The sequence below is a fragment of the Nothoprocta perdicaria genome, unplaced genomic scaffold, assembly GCF_003342845.1.
Source record: "Nothoprocta perdicaria isolate Ctin4 unplaced genomic scaffold, notPer1 scaffold_10, whole genome shotgun sequence".
Classification (NCBI taxonomy): Eukaryota; Metazoa; Chordata; class Aves; order Tinamiformes; family Tinamidae; genus Nothoprocta; species Nothoprocta perdicaria.
The window spans coordinates 1,377,827-1,405,423 of NW_020454094.1; the positions used below are offsets into that span (position 1 = coordinate 1,377,827).

At 44.5% G+C, this 27,597-nt stretch overlaps 3 protein-coding genes and 4 non-coding genes across 8 annotated transcripts in view; all 7 read left to right on the forward strand.

Annotated features, from left to right (window-relative positions):
* Positions 1-3,003: 3,003 nt before the first annotated feature.
* Positions 3,004-6,830, forward strand: LOC112947268 (60S ribosomal protein L17). Its single transcript, XM_026039318.1, has 7 exons — positions 3,004-3,044; positions 3,444-3,497; positions 3,584-3,624; positions 4,657-4,791; positions 5,211-5,309; positions 5,949-6,140; positions 6,739-6,830. Exons 2-7 carry the CDS (start codon positions 3,458-3,460, stop codon positions 6,784-6,786), a joined length of 555 nt encoding a protein of 184 aa, XP_025895103.1. The 5' UTR covers positions 3,004-3,044; positions 3,444-3,457; the 3' UTR covers positions 6,787-6,830.
* On the forward strand, positions 3,281-3,347 carry LOC112948111. The gene has a single exon (XR_003249535.1). It is a non-coding gene; the product is annotated as a small nucleolar RNA SNORD58 (small nucleolar RNA).
* Positions 5,070-5,136, forward strand: LOC112948080. The gene has a single exon (XR_003249530.1). It is a non-coding gene; the product is annotated as a small nucleolar RNA SNORD58 (small nucleolar RNA).
* Positions 5,658-5,724, forward strand: LOC112948104. Its single transcript, XR_003249533.1, has one exon. It is a non-coding gene; the product is annotated as a small nucleolar RNA SNORD58 (small nucleolar RNA).
* LOC112948096 lies at positions 6,250-6,317 on the forward strand. The gene has a single exon (XR_003249532.1). It is a non-coding gene; the product is annotated as a small nucleolar RNA SNORD58 (small nucleolar RNA).
* A 1,123-nt stretch (positions 6,831-7,953) lies between the features above and the next one.
* Positions 7,954-10,652, forward strand: CUNH18orf32 (chromosome unknown C18orf32 homolog). 2 transcript variants are annotated; one of them, XM_026039337.1, is made up of 3 exons: positions 7,954-7,991; positions 9,022-9,274; positions 9,959-10,652. In XM_026039337.1, exons 2-3 carry the CDS (start codon positions 9,047-9,049, stop codon positions 10,031-10,033), a joined length of 303 nt encoding a protein of 100 aa, XP_025895122.1. In that variant the 5' UTR covers positions 7,954-7,991; positions 9,022-9,046; the 3' UTR covers positions 10,034-10,652. The 2 variants fall into 2 exon arrangements, with proteins under 2 accessions (XP_025895122.1, XP_025895115.1); XM_026039330.1 differs by having other exon boundaries at positions 7,960-8,086.
* A 3,082-nt stretch (positions 10,653-13,734) lies between these two features.
* DYM (dymeclin) overlaps positions 13,735-27,597 on the forward strand; it is a 167,803-nt gene continuing 153,940 nt past the window's right edge. Inside the window, exons 1-2 of the mRNA XM_026039349.1 lie at positions 13,735-13,797; positions 21,758-21,935. Coding sequence (XP_025895134.1) covers positions 21,796-21,935 — 140 coding nt within the window. The 5' untranslated portion in view covers positions 13,735-13,797; positions 21,758-21,795. The remainder of the gene's footprint in view (positions 13,798-21,757; positions 21,936-27,597) is intronic.

Here is a 27,597-nt window from a genome sequence, read left to right on the forward strand (position 1 = left end):
TCGAGCCCACTGCGCCCATCTCCTACCCGGACACGTCCATCCCTGCAGACCGCAGACCTCATCTACCGCCATTAACGCTTGTCAAGGAGACAGAACATGCAAAGGATTGGAAAAAAAAACCCAAAACGCCACTTTCTTTTCATTCAGTTAGTAACCAACCTGGCAATAATTCCCACAACTCCTTATGTTTCACAGCTCTGTTTTTCTGTGAGTGTCTTGTCGTTCCTAAGCTCCGTAGCTAAGAGAAAGCCGCATTTRAAGGTGCTTCCCAGGGACAGTTCTGTGCTCCGAGAGGGCCCCGCGTCCCGAGCAGCTTCYAAGCCCATGGAAAACGATGGGAGGTGGAAGCACTAATTGGTGAAACCGGATCTCGAGCATCTCAGTTTAAGCAGCCACAAGCAAAAGCCAGGGTGCATTCTTGAGAACATGGGATCGGATATTTTTTTCCATAGGAATTCCATTTGCCAGGTGGAAAATAGTATTTTCCTGCAACCCAGCAGTGCTCCAGGGTTTTCCTGCCTTGGGATCAGTGCTCACAGGCTATTTGGAGACTTTGCAGAGAGCGTCTCCTTGGAACCAAAGCAAAAGGCACCTTTTCAGACAGGTGGACGGAGCTGCAGTCAGCAGCAGAGCTCTGCAGTTTCCAGCCACATAAATATTTGCGATAGTTCAAATATTTTCCTCTTACCATCAGAGTGAAAAAATGGCCTCAAAGCTTTGGGGTTTCTCAGTGCTAAACAAAAGATCCCGAAATAGCCCAGGGGTCAGAGCGTTTATGTGGGCAGAGAGATCCTGCTTATTTAACCCTGCAGCTGAGCCCCAACCTCTCTCATGCCGAGGAAGGACCAGGCCACCAAAATACTGGGCATTGGSAAAGATCCCATTCCGACAGCTTTTCCTGGTGAATACTGTGCTGTGGCTGGGCATCACTTCCAAGAAATGTTTCAGTTTTACTGAACTGCTTGTTAAGTATCCCAAGCAGCTCTAATTTCAAATACAGTCTAAAATGGAAATTACTGTCTACTAATGAGTATTTCTTTTGACTTTTTCCTTTTTTTATTAATAATGCTGCAATAAATATCAGCTTAAGCTCACAAAGATGAGTTATTTCACACAGACTTTCGGTGCACTTTGGTTTCTCGCACTGCTCTGCTTCCCTCTTTCTCTCCTCTCATCCTAAGCTGCCATCTAGCTGCTGCTCTTGGATTTGCTCCTTACGGAGACTGGCTCTGTGTCCTGCATCGAGCTGGGATTTGCAAACAGCGCTGGCCTTGAGCTGAGCTCAAAGGCCATGGACCAATAAAACTGACTAGGCCGTGCCTTTGCTCCAGCAACATTAGTCTTTTCTGAATAAAACGGCTGTTTTCCCTGCATAGCAAGGCTGTTTTCCTGTGCGTTCAGTCACACATCTGGTGCAAACGCACTGACACAAACCACCGACGTTCCTTAATTACCCATTGGGTTTAATCACACCTGGCATTTAGGAGCGATGTCTCCAGCAACAACCAGACCAGTCTATGCTGAGTGGTGACCTCCCTAGGGCCCCATCCAGACTTCGGGCTTTCTGGTTCATCCGTGTTGAGCGACAACCAAGAGAAGCCCACTCCTTGTCAGCACAGCCGGGATACCAGACGCCGCAATGGAGGCATCTCCATCTTCAGGAACAACGAGGAAAGACCCGTGTCCTCTGCATCTGCGCTCCAGCAGGACAAGCAACCGCAGCCTGGAAGCTCTGCTTGCACAGTGCGCATGGGCACACACACCCCGGCACGCTCCCAGCTTCACCCAACACCTGCCTGCTGCATGTGCTCCTGCGGAAAACCCGTGGAGAAGTCGCAGACCAGGGAGGCTGCGGAGGCTCCTGCTCTGCAGATCTCCCAACCTGCCTGGATGCGTCCAGGTGCCCCGAGCTCTGGGTGTCCCTGCTGGAGCAGGGGCTGCACTGGGTGGTCTCTAGAGGTCCCTTCCAACCTCAACCATCCTGTGGTTCTGTGTCCTCCATGTGCTCTGCAGCAGAGGTGCTGCCCTGTCCCCGGTCACTCACGGGCGCCGTTTTCAACCACCTTCCCCGATGGGGATGCCATGTTCTCAAGCATCCCCACGTTCTCCGCACAGCTAGCCGGTGCCCAGCTCACCCGTTGACTTGGACACCTCGCAGCCACCTGTAACGCTCCTAGATCCGTCATGTCAGGGTAGAGYGACAGAGTGACCAGAGCCACCCTGTCACAAGGCTAACGGTCACATCCAGCTGAACCTGGGGTGCGATTTAACCACATTTCACTCTGCTAAATGTGTCCTGCGCAAAGGGGAACACGCAGCTACCAGCCGTACAGCCTTGGGACGCAGGATGCCGAGCCCCAGGACGTGCAAAGGGAGGGGAYGGCAGCAGCGTGGGCATCGAGCGACGCCAAAGGCAAGAGCCCRTCCTTCAGAAACGTGGAGCAATCCCTGGGTCTGGAAGCTGCCGCCTGAGGTGCCATTATCCGTCAGGAGGGTCGCCTGCCTCCGCGGCTGCCCGAGGTGGCCTCTGTGTGTGGTGGTACCTACCCATAGGATCCATCCAGGATCCGTCCAGGGCCGCAGGGGGAYGGCGGCGGCCGCAGCCACCCACGCTCCTCCTCAGGCCGCGGCGCCGTTTTGAGGGGCCGGCACCTCGGCCGCGGGGACGGGGACAGCCCCGCACGGACACGGGTCTGCCGCACCCGGGAGCGGGCACGCACACAAACACTGGCACACGTACACACTCACTTACACGCTTGGCTTTTATATTTTTATTTATATTTATTATTTATATTTTATATTTTTWAAATTATACTTTATATTTACATTATTTATTTATATATTTATATTTACATTGTTTATATATTAATTATRYATTAATTATATTCTTATTTATATTTAATATTTTTATATTTCCCGGGCTTCGCCACAGCCCCTCCTCCCCTTCCCGCCCCCGCCCAATCTCGCGGCGTCTCGCGAGAGCGCGCGGCCTCAGCCGCCTCCCGGCAGCCCCTGCGCCTCCTCTTCCCCGCCGCGGCCCTGAGGTGAGGGCGCCATGGCGGGCGCGGCTCCTGGCGCGGGCCCCTTCCGCGCTCCATCCACCCTCCCGCCGCCCCATCCCGCCGCGGGCGCCCCGGGGAGGCGGCGAGGGGCCTTCCCGCTGGCCCGCCCCGCCGGCCGCCATCGGTATTTGCGGGGATGGCGCTGGGGAAGGACGGGCAGGGACGGAGATGGCGGCGGGGCAGCGGGGGGGTTGTTGGCGTGAGGCCCCGGGGAGCGGCCGCGGTGATGGCGCTCTTAGGACACCTTTGGATCTAATCGTGAAAATAAAGCGGTGTCTGAGCAGCTCCTTCCCTCGGGTATCTGCAGCGGCAGAATAGTCGCGGTTTAAAATGTGCGTGTCAGGGGTTTAAAACGCCTTTTTCTTCGCTGTTTCCCCATAGTGGAACCCCCGAAAATGGTCCGCTACTCCCTGGACCCGGAGAACCCCACGAAATGTGAGTCGCTTCTCGTGCCTGCTCGGGGGGAGCCTCCCCGGRGCCGTTGGGGGTCTCTGTTAAAACGTTTGTGTTTCCTTCCGCAGCATGCAAGTCCCGGGGCTCCAACCTGCGGGTCCATTTCAAGGTAGGCGGCCTGTGCGTAATGGGGAAAGCAAATGTGGTTTGTAAACGGGAGGGCCCTTTTCTTGCCTGTGCCCCTTACTGCAGTGTGGTGGCAACGGAGATGGCTRAAGGCTATAGCTCCTTGTAAGGTCTTTACCCAGAGGAATAAGTCAAATAAAAAGAAGGCTCCTAAGAAGCCCGCTGTCAAAATACGTTAGAGAAGCACAGTTGATTGCAGTGGTTGTAGCAGTAAGAATTGGCCAAGCGTCTGGTTAATGACGTGTTTCATCTTGTTTTGGTTTTTTTTGTTTTTGTTTTTTGCTTGTTTGGAAGGATCTTCTTGCTAATCTGGTTGTACTGCTGGACAAGAAATATGACTCTGTTCTGCAGCAGGGCTGTATATGAATGGTCACATTTCTTTAGAAAATGTTGAGGTGCAACAGTGAATTTAAGGCACTTTGGGGTTAATCACACACATCTGGGTTCGGAACAGATACTTTTCTGCAAAGCGYTGTAAATAATGCGGCTGCAAAGTCTCTTGAAATGTTTATTTTGATTTGTCTCTTTACTGTGTTCAAACATGATTTTGAGTTGTCATTTAGCATATTGTCTTGGGCAGTGTTAACCTAACTCGTGCTTTTTCTTTTCAGACTGTTTCCTTTCTTCCTTTTCATAACTGTCTCWCATGGATTTGAATCAGTGTAGCTTGTTTGTTTTCCTGTTGCTTCCTGTGAGGGGCAACGTGAGAAATTTCAGTTAGAATTTATCCTTCATTCCCTGGAGTTTTGAATTAGTGGGTGAAAAGGACCTGTCATAAGTGAGAATGTGTTTTAAAAGAAYATGGGTTTAGTTTTGCTGTCTGTAATGATCTGTTAAAAGAACAACAAAAACACGTCAGCCTGACAAAATCAGGAATAGTAGGAGTCATGCGAAGATCATAGAGATAGGTAGGGGAAAAAAAACAGACTTATTTTTGTGAAAGTGCTTTTGTTTACAGTATTAATTTGGAAAGAATTGTTGATTCCAAAATTGCCTTTTGCTTTGTTTTGGTTAGAACACGCGTGAGACCGCGCAGGCCATCAAGGGCATGCACATCCGCAAGGCCACCAAGTACCTGAAGGACGTGACGCTGAAGAAGCAGTGTGTTCCCTTCCGCCGCTACAACGGCGGYGTCGGTAGATGTGCCCAGGTGAGGTCTGAGGTGAAAACGCAGCAGGGAAGGGTGCTTGAGTGACTGGTTAAAGAGAAAGAAAAAGCAGAGCTGAGACTGTACTGGGAATGTTCTGTCAGTGCTGGTGGAACGTAGGAGAATCTAGTTCCTGTGTAACAAACGYGAAGCACTGCAGCCTGACAGGTTGCAATTTTGTGTGAAAGGCATTAGGTAATAATTTAAATGGATTATTTTGGTATGTCAGCTGCAAAGGGATATTTCTGTTCTTATGTGGGAAGTTGGATTGCTGATTCTGATTGCTATGATGACTTTCTTAGGACACCTTTGGATTAAACGTGAAAAGAATTTTGTTTTCTGAGCAATCTCAGCAGAAGGGGATGCAGCAGTTATGTTGTAGCCAGGATACAAACAGAAAACTCTTTTTTTCCTTCTTCCAGGCCAAGCAGTGGGGCTGGACACAGGGACGCTGGCCCAAGAAAAGTGCAGAGTTCTTGCTGCATATGCTCAAAAATGCGGAGAGCAATGCTGAGCTGAAGGTAGGTTAACTAGGCAGTAGCAAGTGCAGATTTTGCCTGTGCTTCTCTCTGTCACCAGTCCTGGACGCAGCGGCTCAAAAATCGAAGGCCAGATGGAGCCTGAAGCTCTGAATCGTGTAGTCTGTCAGAAGATTTAGTTTGCTATATTTCTAAAGATGATGTTGCATGTTTTCCTCAAGATAAAATGTAAGGGATAACTTYTAATAGATAACTAGGTCATGCATTCTCTTACCAACCACTTGGAGTGTGTGCTAAATGTCTTAAAACATACAAAATAAAGTAGGCTGTATGCTTCTGTTTAATTTATATCTTTGTAATGTACTTGATGCTTAAACTTGGCAATCCTGATGGCAGTGATGACTATCTTAGGACACCTTTGGAATCACTATGAAATAAAAACTTCATTCTGAGTCATCAGCATGATTCGTTGTGACATTTAGAAAGGTATTCTGTAATATATTTTTTCAGCTTTACTTGATGCTTYTGCTTAATGTTTTGTTTCGTGATGCAGTGAAATTAAACTGAGATGTTTGCCAGCAGTGATGATGTGGCAAGCTGATCATTCAAGTTTTTGTTAGAGAAATTACGTGTATTTTTAGAAAATAAGTCATGAGTAATGGGCATATTTTTTTCGCCCAGGGACTCGATGTGGATTCTCTGGTGATTGAGCACATCCAGGTGAACAAGGCTCCCAAAATGCGCAGGCGAACCTACCGAGCCCACGGTAGGATCAACCCCTACATGAGCTCCCCCTGCCACATCGAGATGATCCTCACCGAGAAGGAGCAGATTGTTCCGAAACCAGAAGAAGAGGTTGCTCAAAAGAAAAAGGTAGAGAGAATCGTAGTGGTTTTGTGTGTGTGTGTGTGTGTGTGTGTTGTTAAAATGTTGTCAAGAAACCTGAATTTTAATACTCTGCATTGTTTTTTAAAGAAAGTGGTTGCTGTGATGACCATCTTAGGACACCTTTGGAATGCCCGTGAAAAAAAATACGTATTTCTGAGCAACCTACCTGTCTTGTAAATACAGCATTGAGAACTTGGAAGAAGTTCTTGTCAGTGATTAGTACCGCACAGAGGGCCTCTGTGCCTGGAACCATTCCAGGGTGTCCATGCAGGCGGACTCTTGAGTGTGGATGATCTGCTGGCATGAGAGTTACTTGCATCTGTTTTCCCTGGGATAGCTAGGACCTTCCCCGTTCATGCTGCAAAATGTAGGTGCAGATGSAGCCTCTGTAGATGCCTCAGTGCTGGAAGGTCATGGGCTGTTCAGATAATAATGACTGGTTTTAGTTTGGTACCTTTCACTAGAATTCTGGTATGCTTTTCAGTGTGTAAYGTAACAACCCGTAAACATTGCGGTATGTCCTAGGATTTGTTCTGCAAGGTGCCCCTTTTGCAGGCTTCCACTGTTGCTTTTTGTTTTTCAGATCTCCCAGAAGAAGCTRAAGAAGCAAAAGCTCATGGCCCGGGAGTAAACGCAATCCTGCAGATGTACATAAATAAACAAAAAACCAAGATTTCTGCTGCGGGTGTCTGCCCCTTGTCTTGCTCGCGGGCTCCTCTGGGTTTCGTTGTTTCGGCGGTGCTTCGGGAAGCACCAGGTTCCGGGGTTTGCCCGGGAAGCGGTTCCCGCGCCGGGCTGGACGCGCGGGGGGGGCGGGGGGCCGGGCCGCGGGGGGGGGCGGGGCGCCAGTCACGTGGTTTCGCCCGTCGCTGCTTCTCATTGGCGCTGGGGGAGGGCGCCGCCCCAGTGACGCGCTGCCGGAAGCGCGTGAGGCGGCTTCCGGTGCGGCGCAGAGCCGGAGCAGCCGTTGACGGTGCCGCGCGGAGCCGCCGCCGCCGCCTGAGGTGAGGCGGGACCGGGGCTGCGCGGAGCCCTTCCCTCCCCACAGCCGCGTTTCATCCTTTTATTAACGCTTCTTTCCCGTCACGGCTGGTCGTTGAGGGAAGGCGGCTGCTCCGTCCCCGCCACCCCGCTTTCCCCCCGTCGGGGGCAGGTTAACGGGCTCCGGGGAATGTTCTGGCCTGAGCGCTGCCCCGCCGCGGCTACGTGGCCCTTCTAGAGCAGCTCAGYCTTTGTGCAGGGGAGAAAGCGCTGTTGTCTGCGTCCCCCCACACATCCCCACGCTGTTCTAGGACTAGAACTGTTGGTGGCTCTGTGTGGACGTGGGGGACAGAGAGCAGCGCCTGGACGGGCCCCATCGCACCCGTTTTCCCCGCTGRCCCCCAGGTTTGTCCAGAAATAAGCAAAAGCTGGTGCCGCAAAGAAGTGAACTTGCTACAGGAACGTGCCTGTTTGCCTTTTCATGCTTCCTACCTGCAAATAATGAACTGCTTCTTAATCAAAAAGCAAAAAGGTGTCTAAATGTGCTAGAGCTTCTGTTGTGCTGTTTGCTGTGTCTTGCCCCAGTTTCTGGCTGAAATGCAATTTATTTTTGGTGTGGAGTCTTGGGATGAAGTGTTCTGTGAAAGCCCTTTCTCTTTGCTCAGTGATCATCCATATTCTCCTTAGAAGCTTTAGCTGGTGGGTGGGTGCTCAGTGTCTTCAGGAAAAGGTYTTATCTGGGAGGTTTTGCCCAAGAGAATTCACTGAATTGTGGTTTCCACYGGCATTAATGGCTCTGCTGCATTTGTGTGTTCCCAGGTGAAGATTCCTCTYTGACATCAGGGACTGATTCCTGTAAGGCCACTTTTCAAAAAACCAAAAGGATATTCATAGAAAAGTACAGATTCTGCTGGAATTCGTTATTCTGCTCTTCCCCTGGGCCTGAGGGTGTGAGTTTCTAGGATGGTTTAAGTGAAGTTAAACAATGATCTCAAATGAAGTACATCTGCCTCCTGCCTCTTTAGGCTCCCTGAAGGGATCTTGGAAAACTTTTGCTTCTTTGTGTGAGAATTCGGATGTTGCAAGCTGAGCCAGGAGAAATGGAAAGGGCCAAGTTGCAGAGCCAAGAGCAGCAGAGCCATCCAGTAGCTCATCCCCAGCGAGAAGACAGTTGTGGCCCTGCTGTGCCCTTCTCTTTCTGTCCCCGCACTGGTGCAGTCTCTGCTTTTCTGAAGGCAGACATCAGGCTGCTATTTCAGGGAGATAATTTTCTGTTTTTGAGGGAAAAGGATGAGCTCCTTTTCAGAAGGTTAGTCTATTGAAAGTATCACAGCAGGCCCAAAGGTCTTCAAGCTGTGTGCGAGGATGAGGAAGCAGCACAGAGTGTGAGAAGAGGATTTCCCACAACCTGCCGTTCAGTGGTAGCGAGCCGTTGGGTTGCTTTGAGTGGTTTAATTTCAGAAGGGAAAGGGGCAAAATGATCTTTTCAAGCCCTAAGCTATATTATAGTAAAAACAGGSTTAATATATGCAGCTCAATGCTTAAAATTTATTGTGTGGTTAAAGCAAAAAAAAGCTCCTGTTTTCTGGATATCGTTTTTGCAGTTCCGGCTGTATGCATGATGAATTAATAGCAAGCTTTCTTGGAGAAAGGTATTAAAATCTGAAGAATACTGCCCTTAATGCTGAGGACTTTATGGCATGGAAGCATAAAGCTGTTCTCGAGGAAGAATAGCAGCATTTTTTAAGCTTTAACAGTCTATTATTAAAGAATCWGAAAAGTTTAAGTATCAACCTGAATCCTTATTCCTTATTGAAGGTTTTGTTTGCCAATGGCAAGTTCTTTCATTCTGATCTTTTTATTTTTCTTGTCGTCTTTTCAACAGCTTTGTTGCAGAACAAGAGCGAGCCATGGTGTGCATTCCTTGTATTGTCATTCCGGTTCTCCTCTGGGTMTATAAGAAGTTCCTTGAGCCCTACATCTATCCCGTTATCGCCCCTTTCATTAAGCGCGTGTGGCCCAAGAAAGCTGTGCAAGAAACAGCAGCCACAAAAAAAGGTCATGGAGGAGGCACTGGAAACCCACGGGGGCCTTCAGGAACGAAAAGAGATCAAGAGGATGAGTCTGGAATTTATAAAGTAAGATTGATGTGTTTAGTTAACCTCGCAAACCTCAGATCAGGGGCCCAACAGTAGTTCAGGCTGGGGCTTTTGAAGGGGTAGGTGGGTGTTTATGGAGGCTCCTGTGRTTATTTTCTTATGAAAAGGAGGGTTATTGGGACTGATCTAACTGGGAAGAACAGTTCTAGCAAGACCGCGTCAGGGAGGCCCTAGATAGGCGTTCTTTATGAAGCAGCTCAGTTATACRTATAGATAGGTTAAAAATATATGTAGAGAGAGCCTGGCTATTCTTTCAGAGAAGTGAGAAGTTGGATAGCTGGTAAATCAGAGTAGCTGCATGAAATGGAATAAAAAAAATAGCCCTTCAGACAGCACTGCTGCTACTGATGAGGGAAACTGTTTCCTGCATTTAAATGGTGCAGGTACTACGTATGCCTCCTAACGAAATAGCAAAGTGTATGTTGTTCTTGGAGGCTYGTATGTGTACTCTCTGTCTTCATTTCTCTCCCCTTCCCTTGAAATAAAAATTATGTGTAAATCCCCTCTCCCCAAAAYTACCGCCTTGATTCTCGCTACAAATTTCTTTATAGATCCCTGGCCTTGATTCTTGATTCAAACTGACTACATGTTGTTTGTTTTTTTCTTGATGTGAAGTGCTTTTCATTTTGACATCCTGTTAATGCTGCTGTCTTTTATTTGCAGTTTGAAAGTAATGGGGTTGCAAATGGAATTGCTGCAAAGGGAGCCACAGATGTTTCTGACAAGAAAGCAGATTAAAGGAATGTATTCACAAGGTTTTTCTCCCATGTGTCCATAATGAACTGGTGACATTTCTCTCATTTAGAGACTTCTTTGCACATCTTAGCTTAATGGAAACCCTTGTCACTTCGGGAGAGGGTTTCTTCTGCTACTGTAATGGCAAYTAGCAGTTTTCTTATTTAAAATGTTTGAAAACTGTCTTAAATTATTCTTTACTTTCCTCACTGAAATTGTTTTTCTTCTGTAACCTATTTGGCATGATTAGAGTTTAGATTAACTAATTTATTAATACTTTCAGCTTGGGAAGGTAAATGTGTTGCTGCTTACTTTCCCTGGCTGCTAGTGCAGGACTTCAGGCCTTCCCTTTAAGAACCGTAGCTATTTCTGCCCTTGCTGAAGAACTACGAATTGCATAAGTTAACATAAGTATTATGGGCAAATTATGACAAATATAAATGATTGTGTGAAATCTGTGGAATTATGCTATATGCAGAATTTACTTCATTTACTACAAGTAGAGAGTCTTGATCTGATGCTTCCATTCCACATTTATTTCTTGAAATATTGTGCCTTTCCCTCCTGAATAGGAGATGCAAGGGCATGATACAGGAAGACTGTTGCTTTATATTTTGTTGCAGTGATTTTAAATGGTGCAATTCTGTGTCTTAAAAAGATAGCTAAAAACTTAACGTAGTTGTATAACTTGAATTATAATAAACCAGGACTTTATTTAAAAATAAGCTGCTTCATTTTTTGGTTTTATGCTTCTGAATAATAAAAATCTAGAGTAGCAAACGGACAGCTTTGAAAACATGTTGATGGACCCAAGCTATGAGGAAGGATGGTTTTTTTTTGTGGGTTTTTTTTTTTTTGATATTTTCTGATAAAGTGAAGTCGGCAAATCCAACTTGCCTCATCTTGGGGAGAACTGTTCTGACAGTGACTTGCCTCCCTGCTCTGTAGTGCAATTGTGAAGTGTTTTTAGATGCCACTCTGCGTAAAAAATAGGAGGGATAAGCCCTGTTCTGTCTTCTCCACCAAACTGGAGAGTTCTTTAAAATACTAAAAACATTCCAACAATTTTGGATTGCTCTTGAGGATTTATCATTTTCTTCAGAGTCCTCTGGATAATACCTAGAGGATATTACGATSAAGCTGGTGGCAAGATAGATTGATAAATCTTTGTGCTCATTCACAATCTTTTTACATATTAAAATGTTACCCACCAGAGAGGCTGGAGACCCCTTGCAGTCCTGAACTGTTGCTGAGGTCCAGTCTTACAGGCGTTTTCTCTCCTTTTAGAAAAATGTTCTTAATATTTGGCTTGATGCTTATTCGGTGCTTCTGGTGAGATGTTTTATTGCTTCCTACCATTACCTTTCTTTTCCGCTCCATGTCTTTTGTGAATTGGTGTGTGATTTTCACAATAATGATTGGATCATGATTTTTCTGTCTCTGGTAATGAGTTGAATCACAGAAAGCTTTTTTTAAAATCTTGCCTACCACTCCTGACTCTCCCTTAGTGAGTCAGTCCATTGGGAAGTGTGTTTTGCATTACTGTTTAACCAGCTTTTGCATCCTCATAAGCCCCCTCTGATCAATATCCCCCAGAAGCAGCTTTCTCCTAGACTGGTTTGGGATAATAAAACCCGAATTTGTTACTCTGAGCATGCCCACGTGGTGTAATTTATGCAATGAAAGATCACAAAACTCTGTGTTGTTTTAACTTCTCACGCATGATGTATAGTAGAAAAGAGGRGGTTGGAAATGGGAGGTCGGGAGAGAAGTTCGCTGTTTTCCTGTTGTGTCCTCTCTGGTTTTGGATGTTTCACCCAAGGTTGTTGCAAGGGAGCACAGCCTGCTCGTCAGAGCTTGAAGCGGTTACAGGTGGATGCAGCCCTCCTGGTGATAAACTGGGCTTTCTAAACCAGCCAGCTCTCCCAAACAATAAACTACCTATTAATAATTTCCAAGTTTATGCTCTCGGTCTGATAGCCAAGAGCTTTTGAGGGTCTAAAATCACCTTTTGTCTTTGTAATGAATGAGGAGTAAGAAGGCTGAGAAGGTCCCCCTGCGACCTGAGGCCATACCCCGAAGGGAGGGCAAGGCCCAGCAGGGTCCTCTGCAGGGCTGCAGAATGAAGGCTCTCCTCAGTTTTGCAGCTGCTCGTAAATGTTTTCTTAAGCTTTAAGCATTGTTAAAAATAAACTATCCCTTCAGCTGTGGTTCCTGTGCTGGAGAAGGTAGCCTAAGCCACGGTGGGCGTTTTGTAAAATGCCAGAGCTGTGGAGTGAGGTGTTTAACAGCAAGAGCAAAACAAACRTGAACAGAAAGGGCAGAGCAAGAGCTTTAACATTTTGCCGTAAAGGGCTCCATGCTGAGGTGTCTTRTTCCCTAACTTGTGGATTCTTTTCCCCCTGCTGCACTGACCTTGTGACGTGGGACACCTGCTTGTGAACGCAGCAAGGGACCAGCGTGAGGACCCCAGCCCGCTCCCCATGCAGGGCACCAGCATCCTGCCATCTCTGCGCTCCAAAATGCCCTTCGCCGGCCTCATMTATCCTACTTTCTTTCAGTCATTCACTAATAAAGCAAACGTAAGCAGTTGGTTTATAAACCACAAAATTATTTGGGATATTATTATTCAAGCAAATGTGTCAGTAACAAGGGAAAAAAAACTCAGACAGTAGATTGTGCTGTRGTTTGAACTTCTGGCTCTGACCCAGCAGCGTATTTAAACACTAGGCCTACTGCAGTGGCTGCAAAAAGCGGAACAGCCCCTGCGAATATGTCATTTTGGGTGTAAAACTGCAGTGTCTGTGTTTTCCGCAGGGCTGGCTCGCTGCTCTCACTAGCTGCAGTTAAACATTAACACGAGCAATCTGCACCGTAAAACTTTCCTCAATAAGGAGCTTCACTTAGTCCTGGCACGAGATTTCTTTTGCTTCCATTCCCTTCCAGTACTGTGTTGTGATGAGGTAGGCAAAATAATAATAAAAATAATAAAAATAATAAAAATAATAAAAATAATAAAATGAGGTGAAAGGGGAAAGCGCCTGTTTCTTCTGCTGGAGCCTGGGCAGGGCCACAGGAGACCATTTGCTGGGATGCACAGAACTGAGCAGATTTCTGCTTGAAAAATGCAACACGAGAGGGCAAAATTTCTACAGGAAATAGAAATTAGGGATTTAAATGAGAAATAGGATTGAAGTGAGAGAATYGCTTGATGCTTGTTATTCACAAGAAGCCAGATTCATGGGAGGATTTGGCCCCCTCGAGCCTGTAAGCGAGCGAGCTCCCGGGGCCCTTGTAGGGCTTAACGTAAAGATGAACTTAAAGCTCTTAGGGCACTACATCTCCCGGCGTGCCCCGCGCCCGCCGCGGCACTACATCTCCCGGCGTGCCCCGCGGCCCCGTGGGGGGCGTGGCCACCCGCGCGCCCCGCCCCCCCTCCCCGTGGCGCGCGGGCCGCGCGACGTGGAAAGATGGAGGCGGCGGCGGGAGCGGTGGGTGCGAGTGCGCGTGCGCGGCGCGGGGCGGGGCGGCGCCCCCTCCCCCGTTTTGACCGTTGCGGCCGTTGGCCCCGCCGGCGCCTCGCGGGTGGCTCCGCAGCGGTGAGCGGGCCCTGCCGAGGTACCGGGCGCGCTGGGGCCGCCCGCGGGGCCCGCCCGCTCGCCTTGTCCCGGCGCCCCGGCCCCTTAGACCTTCCCCGGAGAGGCGCCGCTCTCCCGGGACGCCGCCGGGGCGGCTCGTTGTCCCCGCGCGCCCAGCGGTTCGCCCAGGTGCGGGTAGGCCCAGGTGAAACGGGGGAGCCGCCGTGCGGTGCCGCCCCCTGCGCTGCTCTGCCTCGCTCGCCCTTTATTAATTAATTTTATTAGATATTTATATTTGTGTTAGCTATTTATATGTTTATTATTAATTGTATTATTACCATTTATTTTTATTTTTTCCTTCTGTTATTATTGCCTTTTTATTTTATTTTCCTGTTCCATTGATTTCTAGTTTTTATTTATTTTTTCTTTTTACTTGCATGTTTCCATTCGTCCTGCCGTTATCCCTGCGTGGGGAGGGTGCCGCGGGGCCGTCCCCCCTCGGGTGCCCTCAGCACTGCGGCCGTGGAGAGTTCCCGGGGCTGCCCGGGATCCGCGTGTGCGGCTGTTCCCCGGGATCCGCGTGTGCGGCTGTTCCCCGGGATCCGCGTGTGCGGCTGTTCCCCGGGATCCGCGTGTGCGGCTGTTCCTCGTCCTCCTCTCCCCGCGGAGCCGCTTTCCAGGCCCTGCCGTCGCTCTGGGAGCAATCGGGGAGTTCTGGTGTGTGGGTGGCTCTGGTTTTGTGTGTTTAAATGCTCTCCTTGCCCACCCAAAGGCCCTGAGGTTGTCACGCAGCATCTCTGCGCACCGGCTCCCGTGTTCACCGGTCACGAGCTGGAAACCCCAAGGCCAGAGTTCCTGGGAACATTCAACAAACCAGGAGGATATTGATTTAAAAGGCTGTTTAAGCACTGCCTTAACGGGCGTTATTTTTCATTTGTGCACCTCTTGGGCCAAGCACTGGTTGTTTGCTTATTTTAATCTCTTGTGCTGTGTGTGTAGTGAGTTTTGGGGACTGTAATCTGATTTTTCTTGCATTGTGTGTGGGAGGGCCAACGTGCTGGGCTGTAGGATTCACTATTGGAGGTACCGGTAGCACTAAGTAGGTTGTTAATGTTCCCAGTATCAAGTATTTCCTGTCTTATTGGGTTCAGGCTCCTCATGTGTGGGCACTGTGTTATGTAATCCCATGTCGGGCTCCAGTTTAACACCAGTGAGGTCCCTCCTGCTCAATACCCTAAAAATCCCCCTTGTGCCTTGAATCAGAAGGAGCCCTTTGGGGAAGGCTCCTTGTGTGCCCTCAATGGGTTATTTTCCTCTGCGTTGCTGCTGTTTGTGTTTTCCTAGCACAGCATYTAGCACTCAACATTTTGTGGTTAGTCCAATAGCAAAGTGTTTGCAACAAATTAACACTGAACTTGAGTGGTTTTGATAGCTCTGCTTATTTTTTTGATAGCTCTGCCTATTTTATCAGGTGGGCAGAAGAAAAGCACTGTGTTTTAATGTGCCAATGACTGACAGCTGGGCTGGCAAGTTTGTTAAACGTGATAAGAAACTTTGCCCTTTTGTTTGGAGAAGATACAAAGAGTAAGAAATCCTGTTTGGTGGCTGATGAACTGTTGTCAAAGAGGGTGGATGAAGATGATTGTGATAAATCTTCAAAGTACGCGCTCTAAAACGGGAAGTGGATTGTACTTTATAATATTCACACCATTTGGCAAGGATAGCTTCATTTATAGTAGAGCCTGGAGAAAGGTGATATAAATCACGAGTCGTAGCGTGACACCAGATTATGTACACGTCCAAAACACATTTGGCCTTCTGTGCAGCATGCTTTTTTTTAATGTTGTAGATAAATTTCTAGCTGTGGGAAACATTTAAAACTGAGACAAATAGCTCTGTTGTAAAGACTGCATAATACCCCATTGTGGGGAGAGGGTGGATGCTAAAATAGCTGTGTAACCTTTGAGATACATCAGAGGATATCAGGATTWTAAAAAGTTAATGAACAGCTAAGCATCTTTCTCATGATTAAAAATGTGTTTTTTTTTCCCCACGTTGAAACAGCATTTTGTTTATTAGATAAGTTTTATTTTTTGTCTGAGAGAGAAATAGGGAGAAAGTCTGAAATACGCCAGCTGTAAAGTCCCCTCAAGACGTGGCTGTAGGAAGTTGGTGGTAATTAGGATTACCAAAATCATGCTGTGCTCAGCACAACCTGTGTCATTTGGGAGTGGGGGTGAATTACCGTGAGTTACGGTAGTAACTGGGTGAATTACTGTAAATTGATTTCTAGGTAGTTTTACAAGGAGAAAGAAGAGCCCTTTTCAGGTGTTGGCTCTGTTCAGCATCGATCAGCCCTAGGTTGTCAGGTAGCTGGCGTGCACGTGTGCTTTTGAAAACAGTTCCTGTATTTGTGACAATGAATCCTCCTTCCAGCACTGGAAGATTGGTTCTTCAGGGAGGGCATTGCTGTAGTGTTGTTTTTTTTCCTTATATTCTGTTATTTCATGACAAATTTTAAAGGCTTTTGAACCTTCAGTGAGATTTAGCAGCAAGTAATGTGCTTGCAGTGTAGGAGCGTAACTGGAAGCATTAAGAAGTGACAAAACTGAAGAGTCTTTAATGCATCTTGGGGCATTCATAGAATGAAGGACAGGCTTCCTTGTGTATTCATGAATTGCTCCAAGAAAACCCTCAGATTTGAGTGCTGCTTTAGCTGCAAAACTGGGGGTATTTTGAAGTGACACCAGGTTACCGAGACCGAGCTGCTTGTGGGATCCAAAGCTACCAAAGCTCCTTTGGGACCTTTGCACATGCTGCTGTGTCATCTCTAGTGGACCATTAGAGGGGGGAGAGACCAAATAAGCTCAGTGTAAATTAGTTGTTTCACCTGTGGGGTTTCTGTGCTAACCAACGGGCTGATGGAAATGCAGCAGACTGGCTTCGGTTTGCAGAACGATAGTGGAAAATTCATGTAAGGTGTGTGGCTTTAAAGGTGCTCATTGCCTGAATCGTGTGTTTGCTGCTGCTGTCCAGAGCCACAGAGTAGCACTTTATTTTTTAATGTGCCTTTTTTTTTTTGTTCTTTTTTTGGGGTAAAGACATTTTGAAGTATCTTTTTGTAAAGTCTCTCAATGCAGTGCAGTTTTACAGGAAGGCAGTTTTACTGAGTTATTTTACCCTTGACTCAGTAGTTCTAACTCAGGAAAGCTTAATAGCAAAGGTGACTGGTAATTCGTGTGGAATAAACTATTTTGGAACAGGAACGGATGGGTATTTCCACCGTCGTCAAAATTAGTAGATTTGGCTGTAGGAATAGGTAAGAGTAGAAGCAGCTTCCTTCACAATCAGGTAGCGATTGGAGTCGTCCAGTGTGGGATTAAAGCCTGCTGGAAGTGAACAGATATTGGCTGTGATCACCTCACTCTGTTGTTTAAATCTCTTTATTTTCTTAAAAAGGAATGTATATTTTTCTAAATGCTTCTCACAGTTGTCACAATTTCTTCCTACAGCTCTTAGGTTATGTGTACCACTCTGCCCATGTGCTCCTGTCCTGTTCGCTTTGGGTGATTAGTGATTACTGAATGTTGCTTAGAGCAAGGTCTTGAAAAACCGTTCCTGTGTCGTGCACAGAGCAAGTGCCCTGTAGGTGGGATGTGAAGTGGGCAGATTGGGCCCCTCTGATTTAGTCTTTCACTGAACTCCCACGTAAAACACATGTCAAAAAGGAACGGGAACAGAAGATACAGTCTCATCACTGTCCTTTTGCAGTGTGTGGCTTCCCTGTGAGAGGCCTCTGTCGCTTTCAGTAAATATCAAAATAAATCACTCCGTGAAAATCATTTGCTTCTGTCTCCCTATAGGGACACTATAGGGGTTTCTGGCAGAAGCCTCAAGTTAGTCAGTTCAGAGTCCAGTTTTTAGCAAGAGTGGGGAGCAGCCAACTAGTTTCTTTAGACGTAAACTTTTATTTAGAACATTTTTTGCGTCTTCTGAAGTGTGGGGTTGCTCAACGAGGAGCAGAAGTAACATCTCTTATACCCTGAAGGCTCTTCAGTCCTTCGTGTGTCTTGTGAAATGCAGCACAAGCCTAGAAGAATTGAGATACTGAGGGGTGAGGATTAAAGCAACACGTGCACATAAAGCAACACATATATTTATGTATATTAAAGTAGTACAGTTCATTGGGGACTTATTTGCTTTACTGCTTTTGGGGTGTCTGCCTTTTTAATGAGTCTAGGAAATGAAGCATTTGAGTTTTTGTGTTATGAGGATAACAGGGACATCTTGTTTTGGGGGATATGTGGTGGTAGCGAGTGGAGACTGTGACAAAGTGCTGGACTGGCTGCACAAGGTGCCCTGTTGTGCAGAGGCCTTCAGATCCAGCATGGTCTGATGGGGCTTGTGATCAGCTTCTGGAGTATGTACCAAGAGACTAGATTGCCTCAAGGTGAGAGAATATCCAAAGGAGAATTTTAAAGGTTTTGGAGATTAAACAAAAGTCTGTAGGCAACAAAAGCCTGTAGGCTCTGATCTGGCATCTGTAAATTGGCATGWGTCTTATTCATCTCTGGATGCAGTCTCTGTTTACAAGTTTCCTAGGTAAGTGTTGAGTATGGTGCGTAGCCTACAAGGCATTTGATCCTAGGTATAAATATTATTGCAGTAGGAGTAAGGAGAGAGTATTTATTTATACTGTTTGGAAAGTAAAATTCAAATATTGGGGTTTACCCTCTAAGTCTTCTCTGTCTTTTGATGCACGAATGATTTTTATATATTGCAATAGCGTARTAACTGCTTGGAAACTTGTGTTCAGATTATGTGGGAGTTTTTCATGTCTCACTAGTGTGGTCTGAAACATAGTCAGGAAAACCGCCCATTTGTTTTAGTTGAGAAAGCAGCAAATCTTGAAGTATTTAGATATTTATATTGCAAATTGACACTCTCTTAGGTTTTGAAATGCATGGTATCATCAGTTCATAATTTAAAATTAGGTCATTAACACAACTCCATTAGAACAGAAAACAGATTTCAGGCTTCACGATAAAGTTGTCTGAGGGACAGTTTCAGATACTGAAGTGTGTTTTTTTTTTTTTTTTTTTTTTTTGTTAATTCATTTAAGCAGAAAAATGGTTTTTAAACTCGGGTTGTCTGTAAACTCAGCTGGACAGTTGTGACAAAGAAAGAAAAGTAAATCCTCCTTTCAAAACTCTGAGCTGGTTTTACTGGATGGCTTAATAAGGGGTCAGGTTGAGCAATTAAGCTGCAGAGTAGAAGAATTAATCCTCAATGGAACTATAAGCACTCCTGCGAAGTTATGTAAGCTGGAGGTTTGCACAGTGTGACAAGTTTTTCTCTGAGTTCAGGTATAGATAGATGGTACCTTGAGCCATGTTTAAAAGTTACTGTGGTGGTTGAGCTCAGGTATTTTTCTGCTTGGTTAATGGCAATACTTAAGTATCAGTGTGAAAGCAGAAAGGTAAGGGATGTGGGTAGAGCTATGGGTGTGTTTGGATGGACACCAAAGGTGAGGAAATATAAACATTCTTAACATAAGTTTTGTTTTTGAAAAGGAAAACACAGTGGGGTAAAAAACCCTTAGGGTATATTGGTGGATGGATATTCTGTCAGGCTCTTCCACCTCTAAACTCCAGCGTGCCCGTTCTTCCTATGAGCAAGATCACTGCAAAAGTTGTGGAAAGATAGTGGCTGTGTTGTGGAGTGGCTTTCAACATGAGGACAAAAAAAAAAATCTTGTGCATGTGAATAATATTAAAATCTTAGAAGTAATAGCTTCAGAATTTAATCAGTCACTAACTGTTGACGATTGCGGTAAGTYCTGGTGTGCAAGATAAACTCCTTTGCACTTGCTTTGAAGCATCTTCCTGTTTGTTTTTTTTTTTTTAGAAAAAAAAATTAGAAAAAAAAATTGAAATGACAAACAGGGGTTTTTCATGTCATGTRAGTTCTGATAGTCCTGTATTAAACTAAATGACTTCTTATAAATTGCTTTTTTTTAAGCAAGCAATAAGAGTAGTTGCTTTTATTTATTCCTTGAAACAAACCATATATTTTTGAATGTATTTGGAGAAGTCAATTTAAATTTCATTGGTAGCTTGTTGTGGCTGGAGCTAACTCGTCTGGAATGAAACAAGWTTTCCTGCTCTTCGGTGTTTCTTTGGTTGTCACACTTCTAGTCAGGAGAAATGCGAATCTGTTGAAGTTTTCATTGTCAAGTAACTTCAGAACTGAGATGCGCTCTAACAGTTTTTCTGCACAACAAATTCTGTTGTGAAAGTCGAGTTTAGAGAAAATCATGTGGAAGKGAAGCCTGGTACAACTAAAAACGCTGTGATCAAATATTGCCCCCAGGTTTCAYGGTAGGTAAGGATTTGACCAGCTCMCAYYGCACAGGAGTGCATCTAAATCAAGARCAGTTTGCAAATTGGATACATGTTTTGTTTTAGTGACCACCTAAAGGGCAGCTGCCTTTGAAAGCACCATTTGCTGCTTAAGAGTACATCTGAAAATCATTTAGGGTGGCAAGTGGAGGAAAAACATCTGTCTTAGAGATATTCTGGGAATCTTATACAGAATATAAGTATACAAGTTAAAGCACTGGTGTTGATGACATTGCTTCTGTTGAAATGTATTACTAGCTCACCTTACAAAGACCTTTAAAACTTCACTGCTTAAACTCTTAATAGAATAGCTTGGACAGAAGGGACAGTGGGAGTGACCCGTTTTAGGAGAAGGGCCAAGGATTTCGGGCTATCAGAGGGCTGCAAACGAGGACCTGCAGAGCTGAGATAGCCGCSTCCAAGCTCAACCTCAATTTCCCTGTCTTTAAATGATGATCTGATATTCCTATCCCATGTGCATGGTGTGTGTTGTTTTTATTTAGTTCTCCTTATTACCAGCTGTGTTTCACAAGTATTAAGCTGACTCCTGTGTCTTTTCTCTGAACTGATAAAATCTGTAATCAGGTATGATGCATTTATCCTGTTTCATAAATAAGCAATCACCTGAAATTTTGAAGTCCTCTTAAGCTCATTGAGAGCTCCCTGGCTGCCTCGTGGCAGAGTTACAGTTGTGCAGAGTTATTTTAGGAGTACRTGTACTGAGTCAGTGTGAAGTTTTATCCAGTGCAGTGTTGTCCTCCTTTTCTTTGGCACCCTGTTTGTTTGTCATGGAAGCTCAGAATCAGTATTTGAATAGTCGCTCTGAGACAGATATTATACCTTTTCTAGACTATCTTAAACGTTGCTTATGGGTAGCATTTTCCATTTTCCAATATAGCCATTTCTATCCTTACATCTAACTTTTAACCCTTAATGCCAGTTCAACAGGAATTGCGTTTTACTTTAATTGTGTAAGCATTTAATTTTTTTCATTAATGCATGTAGCTAATTATTTCTGTTCAAAAGGTGGAAGTTTATTGAAGCTGATGTCCTGGAAAGGTGTCACATGTTCAGTAGCACTTGTTTCATGGCACGTAGCTACTGGCAGATTGTAAATGCTCATTCTTTTAGCCTTCCCCCACGTAGGTAACTGGAAGCAGCCGTGTCACTTTTACAGAGATCAGCACGTGGTAGTTTCTTTGCTTGCTTGCTTGAGGTTAGCTGTGCGGTAGTGACAGCAGCCACACTTCGTGTGGCAGCGGATGGTGCAGGGGCTGACAGCACCAAGGGTGCCTTCATTTGCGTGACCTTTCTTGTCAGAAGCCATTCTGTGCCTCAGCACCCTGCGTATTCATTTGGAAAAGATATTTTTGAATAGCATGTCAACTTAATATCCGTGTTTAAATTGTCAGTTCCKTGTGGCTTTCCCCACTGGTAACTGCCCTGATGTTGATATAATGGCAACAGCGTGTTCTTCTTGAGTGTGATTTATGCAATCTGAAATACAGCACAGCAATCCTTAACTTCTTTGCATTAAGATGTTTTTGTCTTAAATTTGATGGCAGTCATTTGAATGCCTCCCTAAATACTTTGATTTTCTACTTTTCAATAATTGGTCCAAATAGTAAATTAAATAGATTATTGATCAGTATTTTAGGAAACCTTATGTATTTCTTATTTGTATGAAGAACAATTCAAATATGAAGGACAGATTCAAATATTTCTTTTTTTTTTTTTTTTCCTTTCAGAAATGAAGATTTAGAAGAGGAGTTGCCAAATAAAGAAGATGGGAGCAAATAGCAGCAGCATCAGTGAACTTCCAGAAAATGAGTATTTAAAAAAATTATCCGGAGCAGAGCCGATCTCTGAAAATGACCCATTCTGGAATCAGCTGCTGTCCTTTAGCTTTACTGCTCCAACAAACAGGTAAGATGATGTTCGGTGAAGAGTTAAACCTTGGTCATGTATTTATAAAAATTACAGATCTGGAAAGGAAAAAAAGCCTTTGWTTTTATTCCTATTCTAGGTGACAGGGCAGTAAATGCCTCTGTAAAATGGACTGTCTCTAATTTTGAAACTTCTTTCTGCCATAAGTTTTTGTGGGTTCCTTTCTTCCATATGTTAGCTGTAGTTCTACTTGTTCTTCTAGCAGCTAGAAATGATCAGAARTAGGTCTGTTATGTTCTCATGTGCATGTTTTTGTTTTGTGTGTTTATTTTTGAATAAGCCTCTATTATGTCTTTCCTCTAAAACCTTTTATCMTTTCATGCGCTAACAAGCTGAAGTAGTGGTAGGTCACAGGACTAACCCTTCCAGCTCTTACTGCATTGAGCTTCTGCCATGAGTTGGTCCTAGGTTAACTGTTGAGTTTGTCCATCTGTATGGCCTTAATTATGTTTTTTTTGGTTTCTGTTTTAGTTTTTAAAGGGTAGTTTCACATGTTGTCTCTAAAAATATTTTGTAAGTATTTAAATTCCAGGCACTAATGTGTAGATAAGTTTCTCTCGTGATGATGTGGTCCACTGCCCTACTTTACTTGCACCAGAATTATAGAGCGTAGCAAACAGCTAACCTGCAATATCACCTCCTCRTGCTGGTTCTTTTCTGCATGTCTCTTCACACTAGTAAGTAGCAAGGGGATAATAGGAAGTAGCAACAAGTTACAGTATTGTGAAGGGGGGGTTTCTTGGAGTATTTGGCATTGCATGAAACAGCAGTCTTTTATAGAAATTCTTGCTTATAGGCCGCTCATGACTACTAATAAGATAGAAGCCATGTCATATGGTGGTGGGGCTTTCTAGGGGGATGTAGTTATGTATCAAAAAGAAGCAATTTCTTTCAGTTGTTCTCTTATACCTCTGTTGCCCATGCCCACCAAATAAACAAGTTTTTCATAGCTAGCTTTTCAGCTCTTTTGTGTGCATATTTCAGAGTCAGACTTAGTTTGTTTAAAGGTAAAGCTTGTTTACTATATATATATATATATATATATATATATAGAAAAAAAAGTGATCCAGAAGTAGGAAGAAGGTTTAATTAGCTGAACACCAGATGGTGCTCTTGCCTGACAGCTAGAAGAGAAATATTTTTACAAGCACAGTCCTATTTTCTATGCAACTTAATTGGAAGGAGGCAGAAATTTCCCATCAAGTTGCATCTACCTGGGAGAGAACCCTTTGACAGATGGGGTCAAATGCTGTTGGCTGCATAACACCCTCACCAGCTATTGTGTAAATCGCGTGACCTTGCCTGCAGGAACAGAGCAGCGGAGGTCAATGTTCATTTTGGAGACTGAAAGATTACAAAATATCATGCCAGCTCTGTTTTGTTATTATGAGACTTGAGCGTAGGTCATGTTTCTGACAGGAGCAAGATGGTAGGTTTTTAATTATTGTGGGAAGGAGCCAAGTTTTCACTTGTCAAACAAGATGGAATTAAAGCTTTTCCTCTTTTTTCAAATGATGCTTTTTCTTCCCCCCCATGAATCTGTTGCAAAATCAGTGTGTCAGGTAGGTGATTGCTTGCAAGGTATTCTCTACTGTTTGATGTGATGAATATCATATTCAGCCCAGGACCTGGGCTTTGAAAGCTGCTGAATTACCAGATTTCTGCCCGGAGGAGATGCGGGAATAACAACTGATCCATGAGCAGTGCTTCTTTCTTTGCTCTTCATTTTTGTTTCCTTCTCTTAGCATTTAATACTCCTTTCTTTTTTGTTAGTGGTTTGTTTGCCCCGTCTAGTCAACTTCTTGATCTCTTCCTGTAAAAGAACAGGAGGTCAGTTTGTCTCTGGGAATGAATTTGGCCAAATCTCTGCACTGCTCACTGCAGGCTTGCTAGGTCCTGTGTTACTGTCTCTGTTAGCAATGTGCTGTAAGATACTCCTGCCTTGCAGTCTCTCTTCTGGTGTTTATGGGATGCACTGTGAGCTTCACTGGGAGTTGATCTGCCTGAAAAACAAGCTAGCAAAAAGAAAAGTGTGTTGCTCCTTGTGGCATGGTTTTCTTAATACCAAAGCAAGAGGGAATGTAAAGTGAGGGAGTGGGAGTAGGTTTTTGGAGGCCTTAGTTATAAATCAGCCTTTAGGAATCAGAGAAATGAGAGCTGAAGCTGAATCCGTACTCGTATCTCCCCCTGGCTTGGTAGAGGGTAGAGGGTAACAGCCAGAGCAAATGTCTGCTGTTTGGCAGGTAAAGTCTTTGCAGCCTTACAGAATATAGCAGTGATAGGAAATAAGTAATATATGTTTATAAGYAAATCGTTTTTTAAACGGCAAAGCTACTAGAAATTTTATTACAGGATGCCTAGTACTTTTTTTCCACTGAAAGATGCGTAGTGATCTTGCTCTAACAACTGTGTGTTGCATATCTGGAATTTCGGGTCCCTTGGGCTATAGGATGTCTTCTGAAGAATTCYTGTCTTCGGCCTTCAGGTACCTGGTGCTTTGACTTCACTCTCCACAATTTCATTTTTTTTGTCATAATTCCATATTTATTACTGAAATAGACTCATAGAAAAGGCTGAGTTAAGATCATATAAATCCTCTTAATTCTGCCCCTTATTAGATATCAAGCAGCTTGATTAGTATTTGGATATTAAAAAAACCCAGCCCTTTAAACACTCCTGGTTGACTGGGTGTATTGTTCTAGACCCGGGCTCTGAGGGTTGTTGCTTTGTTGTCTCTCGATGTTGGCAGCCCAGTGTGCTCGGCTGCCATCTGAGTTGCTGCAGGGAACTGCAGCCTCCTCCTTGGCAGTGGTGTTGGTTACGCTACTCTCCTGATGGAAAAGTTAAAGCGGAGTTAACTAACACAGGACTTGCTGAAAATCATATGCTTAATATTTACTGTTCCACTTTGTTCCTTCCCTGGAGTTTTTAATGAGTGGCTGCTTGAAGAATAGTGTGCATGATCCTTTAATGGGAAGACATAAAAATGAGCAACTTTTATGTTGCCTTAATATGGTACATTTTTAAATTGGTACAATAAATTCTGAGCAGCTTTTCGTTCTTTGACGTCTTTTCCCTGAATAGTCCCTGAAAGTCGRCATTCCCACAGTATGAATTTACTGAATGGGCCGATTCTTCTGTTTTGTATTCAGTGGCAAAGGAAAAAGCTCTGCATAGTCAAAGGAAAAAAAATGTCAGGAAAACTACACTTTCTATTCACCTTTTTCAGGGAAGGTGGTTGTTCACTATAGGTTGGGCTTTATTCTTACCCTGTTAAGGCTATCTATTTTATTTGTTTTGTGGGTATGCTTTTAATAACCGTTTGTATGCTGAATATCCTTATGACATGCCATGCTGCTCTCTCCTAAAATCAGCAGTCCCATTGCTCTAAAATATCTTATATTGTGATGCCTTTAAAATAAACGCAGATTGAACTATTTTCTTCATCGAAGACGCTGCTGCTAGAAGGCAACTTTCACTGTCTTTTAATTACAGTTTTGGTGAAGTCTGTGGGATGGACTGTTGATTACTCTGATGTAAATCCAAAATAAGGCAACTGAAATAAATTCARCCACTCTAAATGAACTCCACTGTTTTTTTTTCTCTATTTTTGTTTTGGAAGTAGTGTTTTTCTCAATATTTGCCAGAATAGCTAGCCATGGAATTTATACTAGTTTGAAGCCAAAAATAAAAATCTACAGTGAATATAAATTATCTTTTTTGAGCAATAAACTGCTTAATTTACAATTCTCCTCACCTTTCACCTTTTCTAAAATGATGATTTCTTACAGAAAACTAACTCACTGATAAAGAACTTGTATTATGAGCAGTAACTGCAGGTACAAAGTGATGAAATGCCATGAGAATTAAAACAGTGATGTAAGATCAATTATTAAATGCTATGAGGATAACTTTGACAAGTCAGAATAAAATTTGTATCATGTTSAATACATATAACTCATTCTTGGTGTCTTTGCAGTATTTTCACTTATGAAAAATAAAAAGGCACAACTTTGGCTTTCATTATCCTGCTTCTGACAGGAGGAAGGTGATACTTWTTGATTATTGTGGGAAGGAGCCAAGATATTGTACATCCAGATAGCATTTATGTGGTAATATAGTCCTGAAGGTCTGCCTGTTTTGGCAACTGTTRGAAACTTCTTATTGGCCTTAGATGGGCCATAGATGTCATGTAGGTGGAGGGTGAGCAGGACAGTCAGCCAGGCTTTTAGCTACTTCATATTTTACCTCTCAGAGAAGCTCTGCTTTCGTCTGCATCTCCTGAATTTTTGATAAGGAGCTGATCTATTCTTTTAATACCCTCATGCCTTGAGAACATGCAGAATGATCATTAGTCACTGCACGGGTGCCCAAACAGAGAAGGTGCGAGAGCACATGGGCAAAATGTGCCCAACTGCAGGAGCTCCAGGCAGGTTTTTTGATCCTTTTCCTTGGGGAAGGRGTGGATGGGATTCCCTCTACCAGCAAGGAAATCCTGCGACTGTTTGTCCTCTATCTGCAGCCAGGAAGGCCTCTCCAGTAAGCTATTAGTGCGGCCACTTTACAGTTTTGCAATGCTCCTCCATCCGGGACCCTGCAAGCACAGTAGGGSAGGAGCAGGAGCAAAGCTGTTAATGCTGCCGGGGTCTGACCAGGGACATTTGCAGGAGATGTTTGGATCTGGTCAGTTGTTTGCTCTGCCTGCTCTTGCAGGTCTGTGCTTTAGTGGCCCAGCCCGCAGGTGGTTGGGATACGGGAAAGGAAAATACCTGGAGGAACCAGGCAAGAAATAACTAAGTGGGGTTGGATGGAAGAGTGAGGAGGTATCGTGGCTCTGAAGGGAGTGTGACAGCCCTTGCCCTTGGGGTGGGTGTGAAAGATGCCCCAAGTGACTTARAGCAGCAGCCCTTGGTGGAGGGGGGAAAAAGGCAGGAGAAACTTGGGACACGACAGGGCAGGCCTTGTCCCTCACTGATGTGTCAGCTTGCCCATTAACCATGGCTCTGTCTGACTTCCGGAGGCCCAACTAGGGGTAGCTCTTTCTTCATAATTCTTTAAGGAAGAGAAGAACTTTGCATTCTGTGATGTTACTTTTAATATGCATTAATAAGAAATTAGATGTTGGRTCACCTTCAGATTGTTTATGGTGACATTGGCAGAAATACTCGATTATTATTTATCTTTTCTTTCTTAGCTGTTACAGAAAAATGCATTTTTTTCTGCTTCCCGGATGCTCTTCTGCTGTTTTTAACAACCAGTTACTTTGTGCTAGTAGGTTTGTAGCAGTAGAAATGTAGAAAAATATTTCCATGCGTTTGTCACAGCTGGTGTTGGTGGGTTGCCTTCAGCTTTTTGTTGTTGTTTTCAGCTGATTTTTTTGTCCAAACATACCAACTGACTGTTAGTGAAATTATGAAAAACCCTGTGTACGTGACCAGCGATTGTTGTAGAAATACAACATTAGGTAACTGAAAGCGATGCTCAACTTGGGGTTAAAAGTCAGGTTGAGGATTTGTTAATTTATGTCTTTAGAGAAGGCAGATGGAGCTGGTTTCTGTGCTGCAGCTCCCCAAGGGCTGCGGCTTGGTGCCTATTTCCAGCGCTCACACCAAGCGTGGCGTAGCACCGGTGCTCTGAGGAC